This window comes from Atta cephalotes, assembly GCF_000143395.1.
Source record: "Atta cephalotes unplaced genomic scaffold scaffold00047, whole genome shotgun sequence".
Classification (NCBI taxonomy): domain Eukaryota; kingdom Metazoa; phylum Arthropoda; class Insecta; order Hymenoptera; family Formicidae; genus Atta; species Atta cephalotes.
Window position 1 is genome coordinate 513,037 of NW_012130111.1, and position 15,118 is coordinate 528,154.

General features: G+C 26.9%; 1 protein-coding gene across 1 annotated transcript in view; it reads right to left on the bottom strand.

The window, feature by feature from the left end:
• The window catches only part of LOC105622642, a 26,930-nt gene that overhangs the window by 6,066 nt on the left and 5,746 nt on the right, over positions 1-15,118 (bottom strand). Inside the window, exons 2-5 of the mRNA XM_012204056.1 lie at positions 12,010-12,166; positions 8,334-8,453; positions 1,216-1,403; positions 761-894 (exon numbers count right to left, since the gene is read on the bottom strand). Coding sequence (XP_012059446.1) covers positions 761-894; positions 1,216-1,403; positions 8,334-8,453; positions 12,010-12,166 — 599 coding nt within the window. The remainder of the gene's footprint in view (positions 1-760; positions 895-1,215; positions 1,404-8,333; positions 8,454-12,009; positions 12,167-15,118) is intronic.

The window sequence follows — 15,118 nt, forward strand, 5'->3', positions numbered from 1 at the left end:
AGGAGGAGGAGGAGAAGGGAAAAAGAAGAGACATTGTTTTTTTCAATATATAATATAAAAAACATAAATATGTATCTGTCTGATGTATTGTATGTATAACTTATTTTAAAAATAAACTATATTTATATTAGGCTATCAAAAAAATAGTTTTAAATGTGATCTATAAAACTAAACGTCTAATCTATCTATACATATTAAGGATGTGAGAGGTGTATTGTCTATCTCCCCATTTTATGACATATAAATTTATTTATACAAATAATACATATATAAAAGCGGATTTCATATTCATATTCAAATATTTTAGCGGATTCTTATTATCATTTGAATGACGAATAAAGTTTCATGTAAAATTGAGAGTTCTTAATTAGTCTGCGGTTAAAATTAGCGATCTCGTTTCCCTTCTATTTACGTCTCTGATCTATGATGTCACTTCGAATGCGGGAGACGCACGTGACGTCGGCACGAGTATTCTACGTCGCGGTGTCGTATGTAGCAATCGATCATTCTTGTTAAGCATAATTTGACGTAAGGATACTAAAGAAAACGATAGAGACCAATTAAAGACTATACAGTTTCCCGATTTAAAATACTTATTTTGATTTTTTCAAAATCGATAGCAAATAAGATAGCATTTTTTATGTTCTTTTATGTTTTTAAATCATATAAAATGAATAAAACAATTTTAATTATCATTTATTTTTAACTTTTTAAATTAAAATAAATTAAATAATTTTAAATAATATTTAAAGCTTAGAACCAATTATTCAAACTACTAAGCGGTTTTGGTACTGGATGTGGATTTAATACGAGAGGTAAATAACTTCTGCGTAGATAACATGCATTTCCGGTAGATAACATGCATTGCACACTCGAAGTCACTGAGTTTATTACCTTATAAAAAAAACTTCAAGGCTGCTCTTTACACTGTATATGTTAAAAATTTTGCTTTTATTTATATCGAAGTGGAACATTCTGTACATTTAACAATAAAATTTTTCTATATTATAATAAAAAATATTGGAATAATATATTGAAATAATAGGAAATAATATTGGGAATAATAAGAAAAAGAATTAACAAATATCATTAACTATAATTTATTCTAGAATTTAAAGAAATAATAAGTATATAATTGCTTATACGAGAATAGAAGAGACAAAAAGGAATCTCTTATTTGTACTAGAGATTGTTCTTTAGATATTAGTTTCTTACCTCTTCTGTTTTTGCCGCTACAGTCGGTGGAGTTTCTATAAAGCTAGAAAAACTGGTCCTACTTCCGTGCCTGCTACTCCTACTTAAGCAACCAACATCAATGATCTCTCCAGCGGCAATTCTAGTAATCCTATCATTCTCTATGCACTGAGACAGAGGTATACCAAACACCAGACCACCTGCGATGTCTGTAAGCAATAAGGTCGATAAAAATTTTTTTAATTTGTATAATTTTTTTAGAATTTTAATATAATAGACTATGCAAACTTTATGCAACTTTAAACAATGTTTTACAATATTGAATTTATGATTACGTTATACGATACTCGGAAGCTTATGTCGAATATTTTGTTTCAACAGTTGCATGTAGTAGGAAGTCTAATGAACACATTCAGTATAATTTTGGTCACTAACACTAACTTGTATTATGCGCAGATTTTTGTAAGAGTAGGTAGTTATCTCGCAAAAACCTGCAGACGCAAATATCTCAATAATTTTTTATAGAATAGTTTTTTTGCATCATCGAATGGAGTGTATTTTGACAGAACAGAAATTAAAATTAAAAATAAAAAAAATTTATCGAAAGCTTCTTAAAGTACAAACTTTGAGAATGAAAAAAGAGCCATAAATATGATCATTTTTTACGGAGTTATGCTTACTTGAAGTGCAAAATTTTGGTAAATAAATTTATGTTGCAATAATTTTGTTGACGAGTGTATATACAGTAATTCCATTCGTGTCTTACTACTGCTATTATTATCATCCAGATTTTCTGTATTAATATCGCTAATCCAATCTAGTTTGAAATATTTTAATGACTCGATTTCTGACGCTCGAGGAAGCAGACTCTGCGTAGAAATGACGTGTACAACGTGACAGTAATTAGCATTAACGTTTAACCTACTAGTTATTGAGCATCTTTTCGCCGCCAAAAACGTATTCCAGAAAATGCATAGTTGCGATTCAAAGACAGATGAGGACTCTGCCCATGTCTCTTTCGCTCATCGATTGTAATATAAAAACAAAATAATTCAAAGCATGTGTAACAAGCTTTGCTCCCATCAATTAATTGATACATAAGGTAACCGGATGTTATATGCTATTATATGACCTACTTAAGCTTTGCGATTTTTTTTCTAATTTTTGCTGAGTTTAAAATAAAAAACTAATGGTTATATGCACAACAAAAACATTAAAAAGCTATGTATTATAATGCTCTATTTCCACATTATAACAAAACGATTTTAGCATTAAATTTTTTTGTCGATAGAAATCCATTTAACAATATTCATTTAACGTCATTTAATTTAGAGTATTTCTATCAAAATTCATGGCAACCAGACGTGGATTGTTTTCGACGTGGAAAGTTCAGCCAATTATTCAATGGATTTAATGGATTTTTAAAATAATATTTCGACTTTCTGTAAAAATATTTCAATCTGTTTTACTTTTGGTATTGAATTCTTTTCGCAATAATTTTATGAAGTAATTACTCTTCTGATTGGGTTCTTTTATTCTACATTATTTATTTTAATCCATTAAGTTCAAGGGGAGTCTTTTGTAAATTTTTTTAAATTTTTATAACTCGAGTCCTAATTAAAATTTTAAGGCCGCAAAAATTTTGGACTTAATTTATAATTATTTAGGACTTAATTTATAAGGTTTTAAAATAGAAATCTCATGTTGAATTTGATAGATTAAAATTTGCTCTCAATTTGCGTGAAAATTTAACAATTTGCTTTTCTAACGACGCTTTTTTATTGACAATGCAATTTTTTACAAATCAATATAAAATAATATTCGCAAACTAACAACAATTAAGAGAGAACAATGAAGTTTTATAATTATTAGCTTATATCCCTCAAAGAATCAGCTGAAAACCGAAAGATATAAATGAATCGTGTCTTTATTATACCAGTCTGATTATAGACTGCGATCTGGGCCGTTCCAGCTTTTCTCACTTTAAAACATGCCTCTTGATCGTGAGCATAAGGCACTTTACGTACTACAATGTATGAAGAGAGCGAGCTTCTTCTTGGAAGCGTTGAAACGATCGGCATCGATCGTCAACACTTTATCACCTCTTCGTACGATGAATCCAGAGATGTAGGATACGTATTTAGACGCGCAGAGTGTGAGCATACGGACATTGCGTGTATAAATATCCTCAGTGTATCTTGTTGCACATACACGTTTAAGTAATTGACATTTCCTGATAGATATATTTATACGTAGATGTAACTTCGTTTATTTGTATATTTGGATCGCTAATTTAATGTATTTTGAAAATTAAATTTATGGGTTTAAATTCTCACGTTGTTTTACATTTAAAAACAATTGATTTTACTATATTATCATGATTCTTTACGCATCTTCTGTACGTGACGTTGTCAGGTAATTTGTTTGTCAACTATTACAACCTAAAAGCTTTAACTTTTAATGTAGATACATATACATACGCATGCACGCACATTAGCAAATGTTTCGTACTGCAATTATTTGAGACATCGTATAAAATGAAATTAATAAATTAAATAATAGAGAACATTACAATATTGTTTAAATAACATTGTTAATTTAATAAGATATGTATATGAGAAAGCGAGGAGAGAGAGAGAGAAAGAGAGAGAGAGAACGTTTTTTGTATTTTATTTATATTGTATATAAGGATATTCGTTATTATCTTTGTTCATTTTTTGTTTTTTTATTATATTTTTTAATTTTTTTGTTGTTGTTACAAATCTGTAACAATTTTTTATATTATATTTATAATCTATAAATAATATTAGTTTTATTCTATTATAAAAGTATAAGAGATTGGAATTACTCTTAAAAGTAACATCGTTTACCTCAAGAACAAGTAAATATCTGTTTCCATTTTTATACACGTTAGAGATAAAATTTTAGTTTATACGGCTTACATGTAAATCGCGATGCATGCAATCATTTCAAGAAAGATACCCGAATGGTACGTTAAAGGGAGAGTGAGCGACCTCACTTTATCGGCGAAGAGAATCTTTAAATTGACGTCTGATGTCCCTACGTATGGGCACTTGTACTCAACGCGCGTGAACCACAAATAAACCTGATATATGCGGAAATATGTACCACTACCGAGCACTCTGTGACTAATTTTAGCCGGCGAAATTGTGTCTCATACCAGCCTGGTCGGCTAAAGCTAATACGACTGTCCTTTGCTGTCTGTACATAATTAAGTACATGCGTTTTTTGCTCCGGTTATTGGATTATTGGACTACTAACAATGTATCTTATTTTAGTAAATTTGATATCAAATTAACAAATATGGAAAATGTATACGATCTTCTTACAGTAGTATTGCAATAATAAAAATAATATAATATATAAAATAATATATAAATATTACTCATTTTTATATTCTTGAAAAAATTTATTTTAACTAAAGTTTTAAAGGTTTTTAAAAGTAATTAAAAGTTTACTTTAAAAATTTTAAAATAATTTAAAGTGTGTAACAAGTTAATCCAAAATAATCTAAAATTAAAGTATTTAAAGTATTTCATTACTGACTTTGATATAATTTTAAAACAATCAATTTTATTATTTCTTGTAGTTAGAATCTTTAAAGCGCTTTTAAATTTTAAAGTAAAGCTAAATTGATATAAGGTTTACACAGTATGCGACACAAGATGGACGTGGCAGTGCTACATTTTCTCATAAATAAGATCCATACAGAACAGAATAAAAAGCTCAATCAAGAGATTCTTCATTTGTGTTTTAACAAAATAATTTTTTGTGGCGAACACAATTTATTTCTTATATAATTTTTGTGTTTTTAAAGCAGAGAATTTGTTTTAAAGCACAGAATTTGTATTTTTAAATAGAAAATTTTGTTGTTTTGGTGTTATTATGATACACTTATAAATCTCGTTTTATCCCTAAATAGGAGAAGAGAAATAGGGTGGACCTCGCTTTGAATGGAAAAGATGCCCTTAGGAGTTTATTTTTTAAAAGATTTTTACTACTTAAAATTGCACTTTAACACTAAATATCTCAAAAATTATAATAGACCGCCACTTAGTTGTTAAGTGGCAAAATTATTCAGAATCATGACCTTGATAACATATATCAAGGTCAAGGCATCGATATCCCTTAAAATAAATAATTACCAAAGAAAGTTCATAATTAAAAGGACAAAAAATGTTTCTAGTAAATATGTTTACAAATTGGATTACTTAATTTATTTTTTGTACTAACCTAGCTCGGAATTCAAGTGGTACTACAAATAATCGATTAAAATAGATTAGAAATTTGTCCCAAGAGTAATATTTATCTTTATGCTATATAGATTAAAATAAGTATGTAGGGTGACTGTTAAGTAATTTTAAACAAAGTTTCATCAAAATATCACTAACGACTTCCGAAATATTTTTTTTCTTTCAATTTTCATCTTGTATCTTTGAATTTAAGCCGTTTCAGACATATTGTCATACGAGAAATTTTTGTCTTAAATTTGTGTAAAAAATCATTCTTAAAAATTTTTTTAATACTTAATTAGTAACCACCCTGTATATCGTATGCATATACATACATACATACATACAATACGCGCAAGAATGTCGTAAACGTATCAAGTGATAGAGCACTCCTTCGAGCGTTCTATTGCGTCTGTCTGAAAATAACTGAACTAGTTATTCTCCAAACAAATAATTGCGCCATAAATTGTGCCTGTTAAATATGCGGATTTCTATATATTAAACTGCGAATTATGTCTTAATTATTGATTTGACTGAATAAATTTTCTCATGTTTCATGCAACAATTTTGACAAATTTCAAAATTTTTATTGTATAAGTAGAATGATTCACACGTTTCAATATTTTATATTCTCAAAATTTCAAAATTGAGTAAGTAATATATTCATATGCAGAGAAGAAATATATAATTCTATAAAAAAAATAAAATCTGATAAAATTTTATGTGAAAGAAGTAGAAAGGAAATATAAAATTAGTTTACAATAAGATTGGAAACCAGATCGTTAATATTAAATATATTACTTTAAATACGAAGTCACTAAGATGAACTATTATATATATTTATATAAATAAATTAATTTCAGAAATGCTAATTGCCGATATGGTTGTCAGATAAGGTTGTCTTCCAACGCAATCAATCTAAAATCTTAATAATTCTCCCAAATTTCCCAAATTAATATTAAAAAATTGTAATAAACTTATTGCGAAAAATATTACCTCGGCCGGAAGTCGAACCCAGATCTCTTGCATATTTTTAATTTAATATTAATATTAATAATAATAAATATTAATTTGGGAAATTTGGGGGGATTATTAATATTTCAGATTGATTGCGTTGAAAGTCCGACAATCATATGGGCACAATTATCATTTCTAAAATTAATTCATTTATATGAATATATATAATATAGTTTAACATCTTAATGTTCAAACCGTAGTGGCGCTTCATATTTAAAGTAATGTATTTAAAATTAGTTTAATTATATGAAAATTAATTCCGATAGTTTACAGAGAGAGTAAGAAAAATAAGAAAAAGTATCATATACAAAGACGCGAGAAAGTTACTTCTGCTGTTGCTTTCTTTATCTAAGCATCCATCGAGAAACTTTTTTGATTATGTACAATAATTCTTGCGCGGACTATCACTCGTTAAGTAAATTCATCTTCGCAATTTCACCTTATCTTATTGTATAAATATCATATGTTATTATACATAAATAAGTAATGTTAAGAATTTTAAGAATCTTATATTAGACATTATTACTTTCTAAATTCATTGGAGCGGAATCACACTTTAAAGAATAATAATTAAATCAGTCTTGAAAAAGAGAAGAATCAATTTTCAATCTGTACAAGTGAAATTTAATTCACTCTACAAAAAGAGATTTAGTTTAAAAGTTTTAGGAAGTAAATTAAAAAAATGCTTTGGCTATGTATTATAATAAGAATAAGTAACTTACATGAATTAAGAAAATACAGTAATATTAATCATTTTATTACAAATAATTAATACTATGTACTTATATATTTTCTAAGTTTATTTCAAATTTCTATACGTATAGATAATCAGAAATAAAGTTACTGAATTTTTGTATAGAACTAAAAATTGTTGAGATATATTTTTCATTTATTTTTATCTCCGAAATTCGAACCCAATGCTGCATCTTTTATTATGCTGAATAATTTTTTTTTTAAGAGAAATTGAAATCTGTTGTGTCTCTCTGGTGATAGTATACCTATTGTTTGTAAGTTAATGACTTTAGTGAGTTTTTACAATACAAGTAATAAATTTTTAATTAAAAATATAATTAAATGTAAAATTAATATAGTCACACATATTATTATTTGTTCTTTAATTTTTATTTATTATATCTCTTAGTTATTATTATCATGTAAATAGTTAATGAATATTAAGAAAATAATTATATTCATTATAATTACGATTTACTATAAAAAGTTTTTTTATTTGTTATTCGTATTTTAATATTTTACTACATTAAAAGTTAAAATTATCATAATTTATAATACATTTTTTCCACATTTGAAAAAACTGTACAAGATTATTATTATTAACTGTATAAGATTATTATTATTAACATAGCAGTAATACCTATAAAAATAGACCTAACTATAATTTTTAGCCAATTATATCATCACTAACACTTCTGTCAGCGTACAAATTTGTTTAACTAAAGTATATTCCTAACAGATGTTATTGAAACTCAGTGTCAGCAAAAGTTATGTAAAAGAATTATTCTAACTTTAGACGCTCCATTTGTGACTTTTTTTATATGTCATAAATATTAAAATTCTTATTAAGACGGTTAGCTCGTTGACCGGGCACGTTTCGTTGAACCTACGTGTTTGTTTCAACATGACCTAATGACCGCGATTCTTTGTCTCTATGAGATTATTTTATAAATAAATCGCATAGATCTCGAATAACCTGTGCAATTTATATCTTGTTCGTTCGCGAAACGACCTTTAATTGAAAGAGATAAATACGGCGCGATATGAATAACGCAACCATTTATTCTCAATGTTTGATCAATTCTCAATGTGACAAAGATAACCGGCAGCAGAATAATAATTGCACTTTGTACCTACCTTTTTCCTTCTCATCTTTTCCTTTATTGTCGAAGAAGCCTGTTGTAAGAGCCTTCCTTTTTAGCAAATACGCCCGTCTCTTTGGCTTATTCGTGGTCACTGACCCGGTGCCGAGCGATTCTAAAAGAAAATAAAGAGATTGATCTGGCAAATTTCGTATTCCAAGATCTTCAGTTTAATGCAACGCACATCTTATGCAATCAATTTATAAAATCAAAGCGTCGTCTGTTTTTTTCTTGGCAGAATAATAATCATAAAAAGCAATTTCTTTAAAAGAAGTCTCAGCTAAAAGCAAGAGATAATTAAAAATTTTTATCTTCAACTATAAATAAAGAGAAAAAAGATTTTAAAATATCATAATTAAATAACAGGAATTTCTAATTATTTCTATGTTTTACATCAGTGATGTAACCAGTTTGTGGGCCGCATGCAGCCCACCAATTAATTTTCTACGGCCGGCCCACTGGCTCATAACCGAAAACCAAAAATATAAAATTATATATTTTATTTTATGTAAACTATTAAAATAATAACATGTATAACAGTCTAACAATTTTTAAGGAAAGATTTATTATATTTGAAAATAGTTTTTTTTAATAAATAAATGACATTTTTATAAAATATTTAATTTTTATAAATTATCTGATTTTTTAAATATAAATAAGACAAAATTCAAACTTGATCATTGTTGTAATTATTTCTACACAAAGCATACAGTTGTGTAAAAATGATTAAAGTACTGGAACAGACAGATAAAAAATTGTACATCATTAATATCAATAAAAAATTATATCTGTAATTTTGCACAAAAATCATTTTTTTTTTATTTTTGTAGGCGGCAACTGTTTAATTTCTCGCTTTAAACGATTATCTAACACGAATAATCAATTTTGGTTGAAAAAAATTTGAAGGATTTGAATTAATATTGAATCTTGAATGTTCAACTTTGAAAAATTGAATTAATATGTAAAATATTAAAAAAATAATATTTGATGTTAATAAAATATATCATAGAATTTCGATTAGACTTTTTATCATCCAGTATATACTTGGAACAATCTCTAACTTCTTCTCCTTGATGTTGTCGCCGTTTTTTTTTCTAAACTTCATTCACTACTTTTCTTCTGGTTTAATTTGAATGCACAGAGAACTGTGTAATTTATAACGGTTTTTGAAACGACATTTGACTTATATATAGTGACCCATAACTGTGCTTGCAAACGTTATAACGCTATCTTGGAAGAGAACGTTAATAGCGCGTGGTTATGACGTACAACGCTACCATTAGCGACTACATATCATTGTGTTTTTAGCGCTATCTCCGCGAACAGTTGTATAATTTGTACACTGTCATTCGTTTTAAGTTTACTTGTAAACAAGAGCTAATATACATAATCGATTCTTATATTTACGAAGATCTTAAGTACTTAAGATATTATATACTTAAGATATTATATACTTAAGATATTATGAATCAACCAGATAATCGTGTATTTTAATATTTTAAGATATTATTTAAAACACTTGAAATAAGAACGGACTATAAATATCGGATAAGTACACGAGATGCTGAATATAGAACTAAATTTTTTTTCTCTGAAAAAGTAGTAATATAAGCGTGAGTTTATTATTATTAAAAATGGATTCTACTAGTATTCTTATTTCTTACTGGTTCGTGATATAAAATATTTCCCTTGGAGAACTTTACTTTAGAAAATTAAAAAAAATACTTAAAACTTAGAGAAAACCTAAGAAATATGAAAGGTAAATTTGAACATTGTCAATTTTCTTTTAAAGTTTTTATCAAATTTATATTCTGAGCATTTAAAAAAATTTTCTTTTTCAATTTGTGATTTTGCAAATATGATAAAAATTTTATTTTCATTAAAATTTTAACAAAAAATATTACAAAATTAAATTACTTGTTTAGACTGATATTGTTTTAGCATTTAAAAATAATGAAAAACTTACTTATCAAGAAACAAAACAGCTTTTAAATAATTGCTTTTTTAATTCGAAATAACAAGAACGAGAGAGATAACGAGTTATTAAAAAAAAAAATTTTACTCTTATTCTATTTTCTCGTATTAAAAAATTTTAATTACATTCAAATTCTTTCGCATGTTATCACAAATAAAAGGCACGAAAGAAGACATCAGAAGATTCAAGTGACTACTTCACTGTAGGCGAACACTTGCAGTTATAAACACGTCAATCATTTAGAGTTCAAACGAAATAGCCGAATGATGACATGTCTTTTGCGATAGATTTTGAAGTAATGTCTTAGGCAATTCCGGTTGCACCAACGTTACACTGACTGAGCGAGGTTTAAAATTCTCTTTATCTCTCTCTTTCTTTCAGCTTTAAAACGAGACAGAATTTTAAGTCTCGCTTAAAGTCAAAGTAACGTTAGTGCAATCGAAAGATACATGCGAGATAAAATTCTGAGAGTTTTACCCTTATATCTACTCTTAATAAGTCAAACGGAAGCTCAAGTTCTCAAAAAAAGTAAAAATTGTTTTATATAACATTTAAATGCATTGTTATGAAAATCAATTAATCCTGCAGAGCTATCTAATAAAAATTTTTCTTTTTAAAATAATTATTTTATCTTCAACTTATATTAAGATTAATAAGGAATTCACTTCAAAACATAATAGTTTTCCTAATTTTGACAAGAAAAATTACTTTGAATATAAAAATATAAGGAAATACAATAGCTAAAGAAATTTATGTAACGCTGGAAATGCGAATTTGTTGAAAGAAAGAAGCTTTACATCACGAATAGCTTACATCGTAAATAAGGGCGTTGACGAGAAAGCATAAGGATTCAATTCTATAGGATATACAAAAGCATTTGAGAAATTCATGACTCTCATCGTTGTTTGTTAAATAAAACCGGGAACGATACGCTTAAATACGCCGAGAATTTCGTTGGACGCAGTTTCCTCTTTTCTTTCTCCATCGTTCCGAAACAACTATATTCCACTACTAACGCAGATGGCTTTAATGAAATTGCATGTGTTGGAGGAATTCCTTAGGATTTGCAATAATGGAACGCGGATATGGAATGTTCAGGAAGATTGTGAATGTTATTCGAAAATAGCTTAAGGCAATTTTGTTAAATATATAAGATATATTTGGATAATAATCATTTAACATGGCCATATACGGATATCTAAAAAACTATTAAATATTTCTGATAAATAGTTATACTATAGAATCAAACATAAATTGTAAAATTCCACTTGATTGATCTAATAATTTGTATTAAGAGTTGTGATCAATTGTGATAAGAAATGTTTAATGTCATTTTACATCTCATATTTTTTATTTTCACAATTTTCAGTGATTTTAATCGAAGTGTAAGTATAATATGTTACATATCATTTTAAAGATAATTGTATGTGAATTTCAAATATATTTATGTACTTGCTTTATTTCTTTACTATTTAAGAAATTTAAGCATTTAACTGGGAAAAAGTAAAACTGTAATTTTGACATATTGATAAGAAATTTTATGCGTTACTATACGCTAGTTAATTCATGATTAATTACACACAAATTTGCTTATTAATTAATTTTACTGTTAATATTGCTGTTTAAATATATATTATTATTTAAATTAAAAATTTTGCACATATAATTCTTATTAAGCTTTTTTTGATAGACTTACCGCATGGTGGTCTAATATGTACACCTAGATTAAGTGCTTGAAGTTTCGCTACGGCTACTTTGCAGAGAACTTTCCTCTCGATATCGGATAATGTACGCAACGATGTGTCCTGTAGAGTTACACGTCGACTTCCTGTACCTGCCCATGTACATTTTCCCTGTAACAGAAAAGAAATGGTGCATTCTCTAGTTAACTTAGGATTTACTAGTCATTATACATATATTTAATGCAATATTGATACATTACGATAATAATTTTGCAATACGAGAAAAATAAATAAAACTTAGTATATTTCAAATGTGATTTATGAATTCCATTTTTATTTAACTATTCTGTTATGAATAAAATATTCATATTAACTTTGCAATTAACTTTCCTTTTAAATACTAAAAATATTAAAACGATCTGAAATAAAAAGCAAATAGTCTCTAGATAAATAATGCTGAATTGTTAGTAAAAAGAATACGCATGAGAAAATATAAAGGAAACAAAATAAATTATATATCTGTATACTTGGCAATTTATCACATAATGTAATAGATGCCATCATACATTATGTTATCTTATTGTAAAAAGTAAAATTGCATGACTAGGGAATATAGAACGTAATATAACGTAAAACATTGCAAGATACGATGTCAATGTTCGATAAAATAAAATTACAGCAACGAAAATCAGCGATATGCTTATATATTTCATCAGCATCAAATTTCAAACATTTTCCACCTGTTAAGTTACTATTTATTTCGCTAACGTCATCACAGTCGTACGCAAAATGGAAATAGCCAAGACGTGCTTTATCTCGATTAATATTACTAAAAATAGTCATGTTATACATGTGGGTGGATATATAATGTATACAATTATTTTAATACAAATATGCAGATTAAATTCTTTCTGTTTAACATTGCGATATAATATGATATCATTTTCTATATTCTATAAATACTGATGAAGGAAAATTAAAATGAATGTTTTATAAAATTCGATTTATATTTATTATATATATATTTTTTAAATTTTAGATTAAATATTTTAAAAATTCTGTAATTCTGTAGTAATTCTGTATTATTATTATTATTATTATATATACTGTATGTATTGTTATTATTATATACTATCATTAATACGGTTAGAATGTAATTTTTAAAAACAATTTGTTTATTCTTTTTATAAATGTATATAATTCAATGGCTTTTAAGAATATATAAAAATTTATAAAAGAGTATATAGAAGAATAAAATATATATATATATATATACGAAAAGAAAATTAAAAATGTTCATGACCTGCTTATTATAATTATACAAAGAAAATTGTTGCTGAAAATTGTTGTCACTTTTTGTATTTCGAAGGTTTGTCAATATTTACGGAGAATTTTGTATGGGAAATATGGAGAAAAACGCAATATATTCGAAGTATGAAAGAAGATCTAACTGTATAAAGAAGGGGAGGCATGATATCTTCTACAAATGCTAGTAGCTTAGTTTTGAACAATATCAATTTAATTTTATTATCGCACTGTTAATTCTTGTCTGAGATACTTTCTCGTTTTTTAATTCATCTTGTATTTAATTAATTACAAAAAAATTAGATGAAACATTGTAATATCCATTACAACGGAATTTTTTCATATAATAAATCATTATTTTATTAGTGATTTTTTTAATATAAAATTATAGCACCAAGTAAATTTTATGAAAAAAGCAATATTTTTCGTGCTCAGAAAATGTAATAATAAAATTAAATAATATAAAATAATTTTTTTAATAGAAAGTTTTTAAGTTTTACATGAATAATTTTTTTTTGTATGATTTTTATATTATAAGCAATCAACAAAAAAAGAGAAATTTTAAGAAATTGAACGAAATATAATCCTTAAATATAAATTTACAAGTATAAACTCAAATAAAAGAAACAAAATCATTTAATTAGACATAAAATCATTAGAGATGTCGTTTTATTCAAGGTATGTACTATCAATAATTTTTTATATGATAAAAAAATAATATTAATAGTTATATATATTTCTAAATTTTATAAATGCATTTTTATATATCCGATATATAAAAATGATTTGGAAATATTTAACTATTAATTATGCCAGAAGTTCAATAGTATTTCTTCTTTCTAAGAAGAAATTAATTCTGGTTACAGTATTGTGAACGAGATAAGATTTAGCCTAAATTTAATTTTCCATATTGTGAGAGACAATTTTTTTTTCCTTTTGTGATTCCGTGATGTATTATTCGTTGAAATAATGAAGAAATGCAATATGAGAACAGTATGGACGCGCCAGTGGTAATAGACTTTGATTTCAGTGTGTATAGGTATATTCAAGTAGTAATAGCGGCAAGGTTTAAGTATAGTTATACACATCGCCACGCGCTCACGCGCGCACACGTTAGCTGACTATTTCTGGCGGCGCCAGCAAAATTCCGAGGCCCTAAATTGGTTATCGTGCTTACCATTTAACGAGAATGTCTGCCGCAAGGTCGACCCCCTTTTTCCTCTCTCACATTTTCTCCTTTTGCATCTCTCACACGCCTAAACACTTTAATTAAAGGATGAGGAAGTATTAAAGGAGAAAGGAAAGAAGCATGAATCATATGATTATCGAATACAATATATATTAACATACGAATCTTGTCATAGAAAAAGTATATTCTGTAAATATAAATTTTAAGAAAGATATTCAAAAAACATAATTTAAGTTATATTTTTAAAATAAAGCTAAACGTATGTAAATGTGAAAAAATTAAAATCCCTAAGTCCTTCAATTTATATCAAGATATTTATCATTCTAAAATGTTACGCCAAAAAATTAAGCACAGAGTCACATTTTTATAATGCTATGAAAAAGTTTTTTGTAAGCTAATTTATAATGTATATCTAAATATTTAAGTTAATAAATAAGAGAGCATACATCTTTTTTGAATATCTGTAAATACACACACACACACACACACACACACACACACACACACACACACACACACACACACACACACACACTACACCGACACGACACGACACGACCGAACACGGACACGACACACACACACACACACCACTACACACACACACACACCCNTACGCANCACACCAC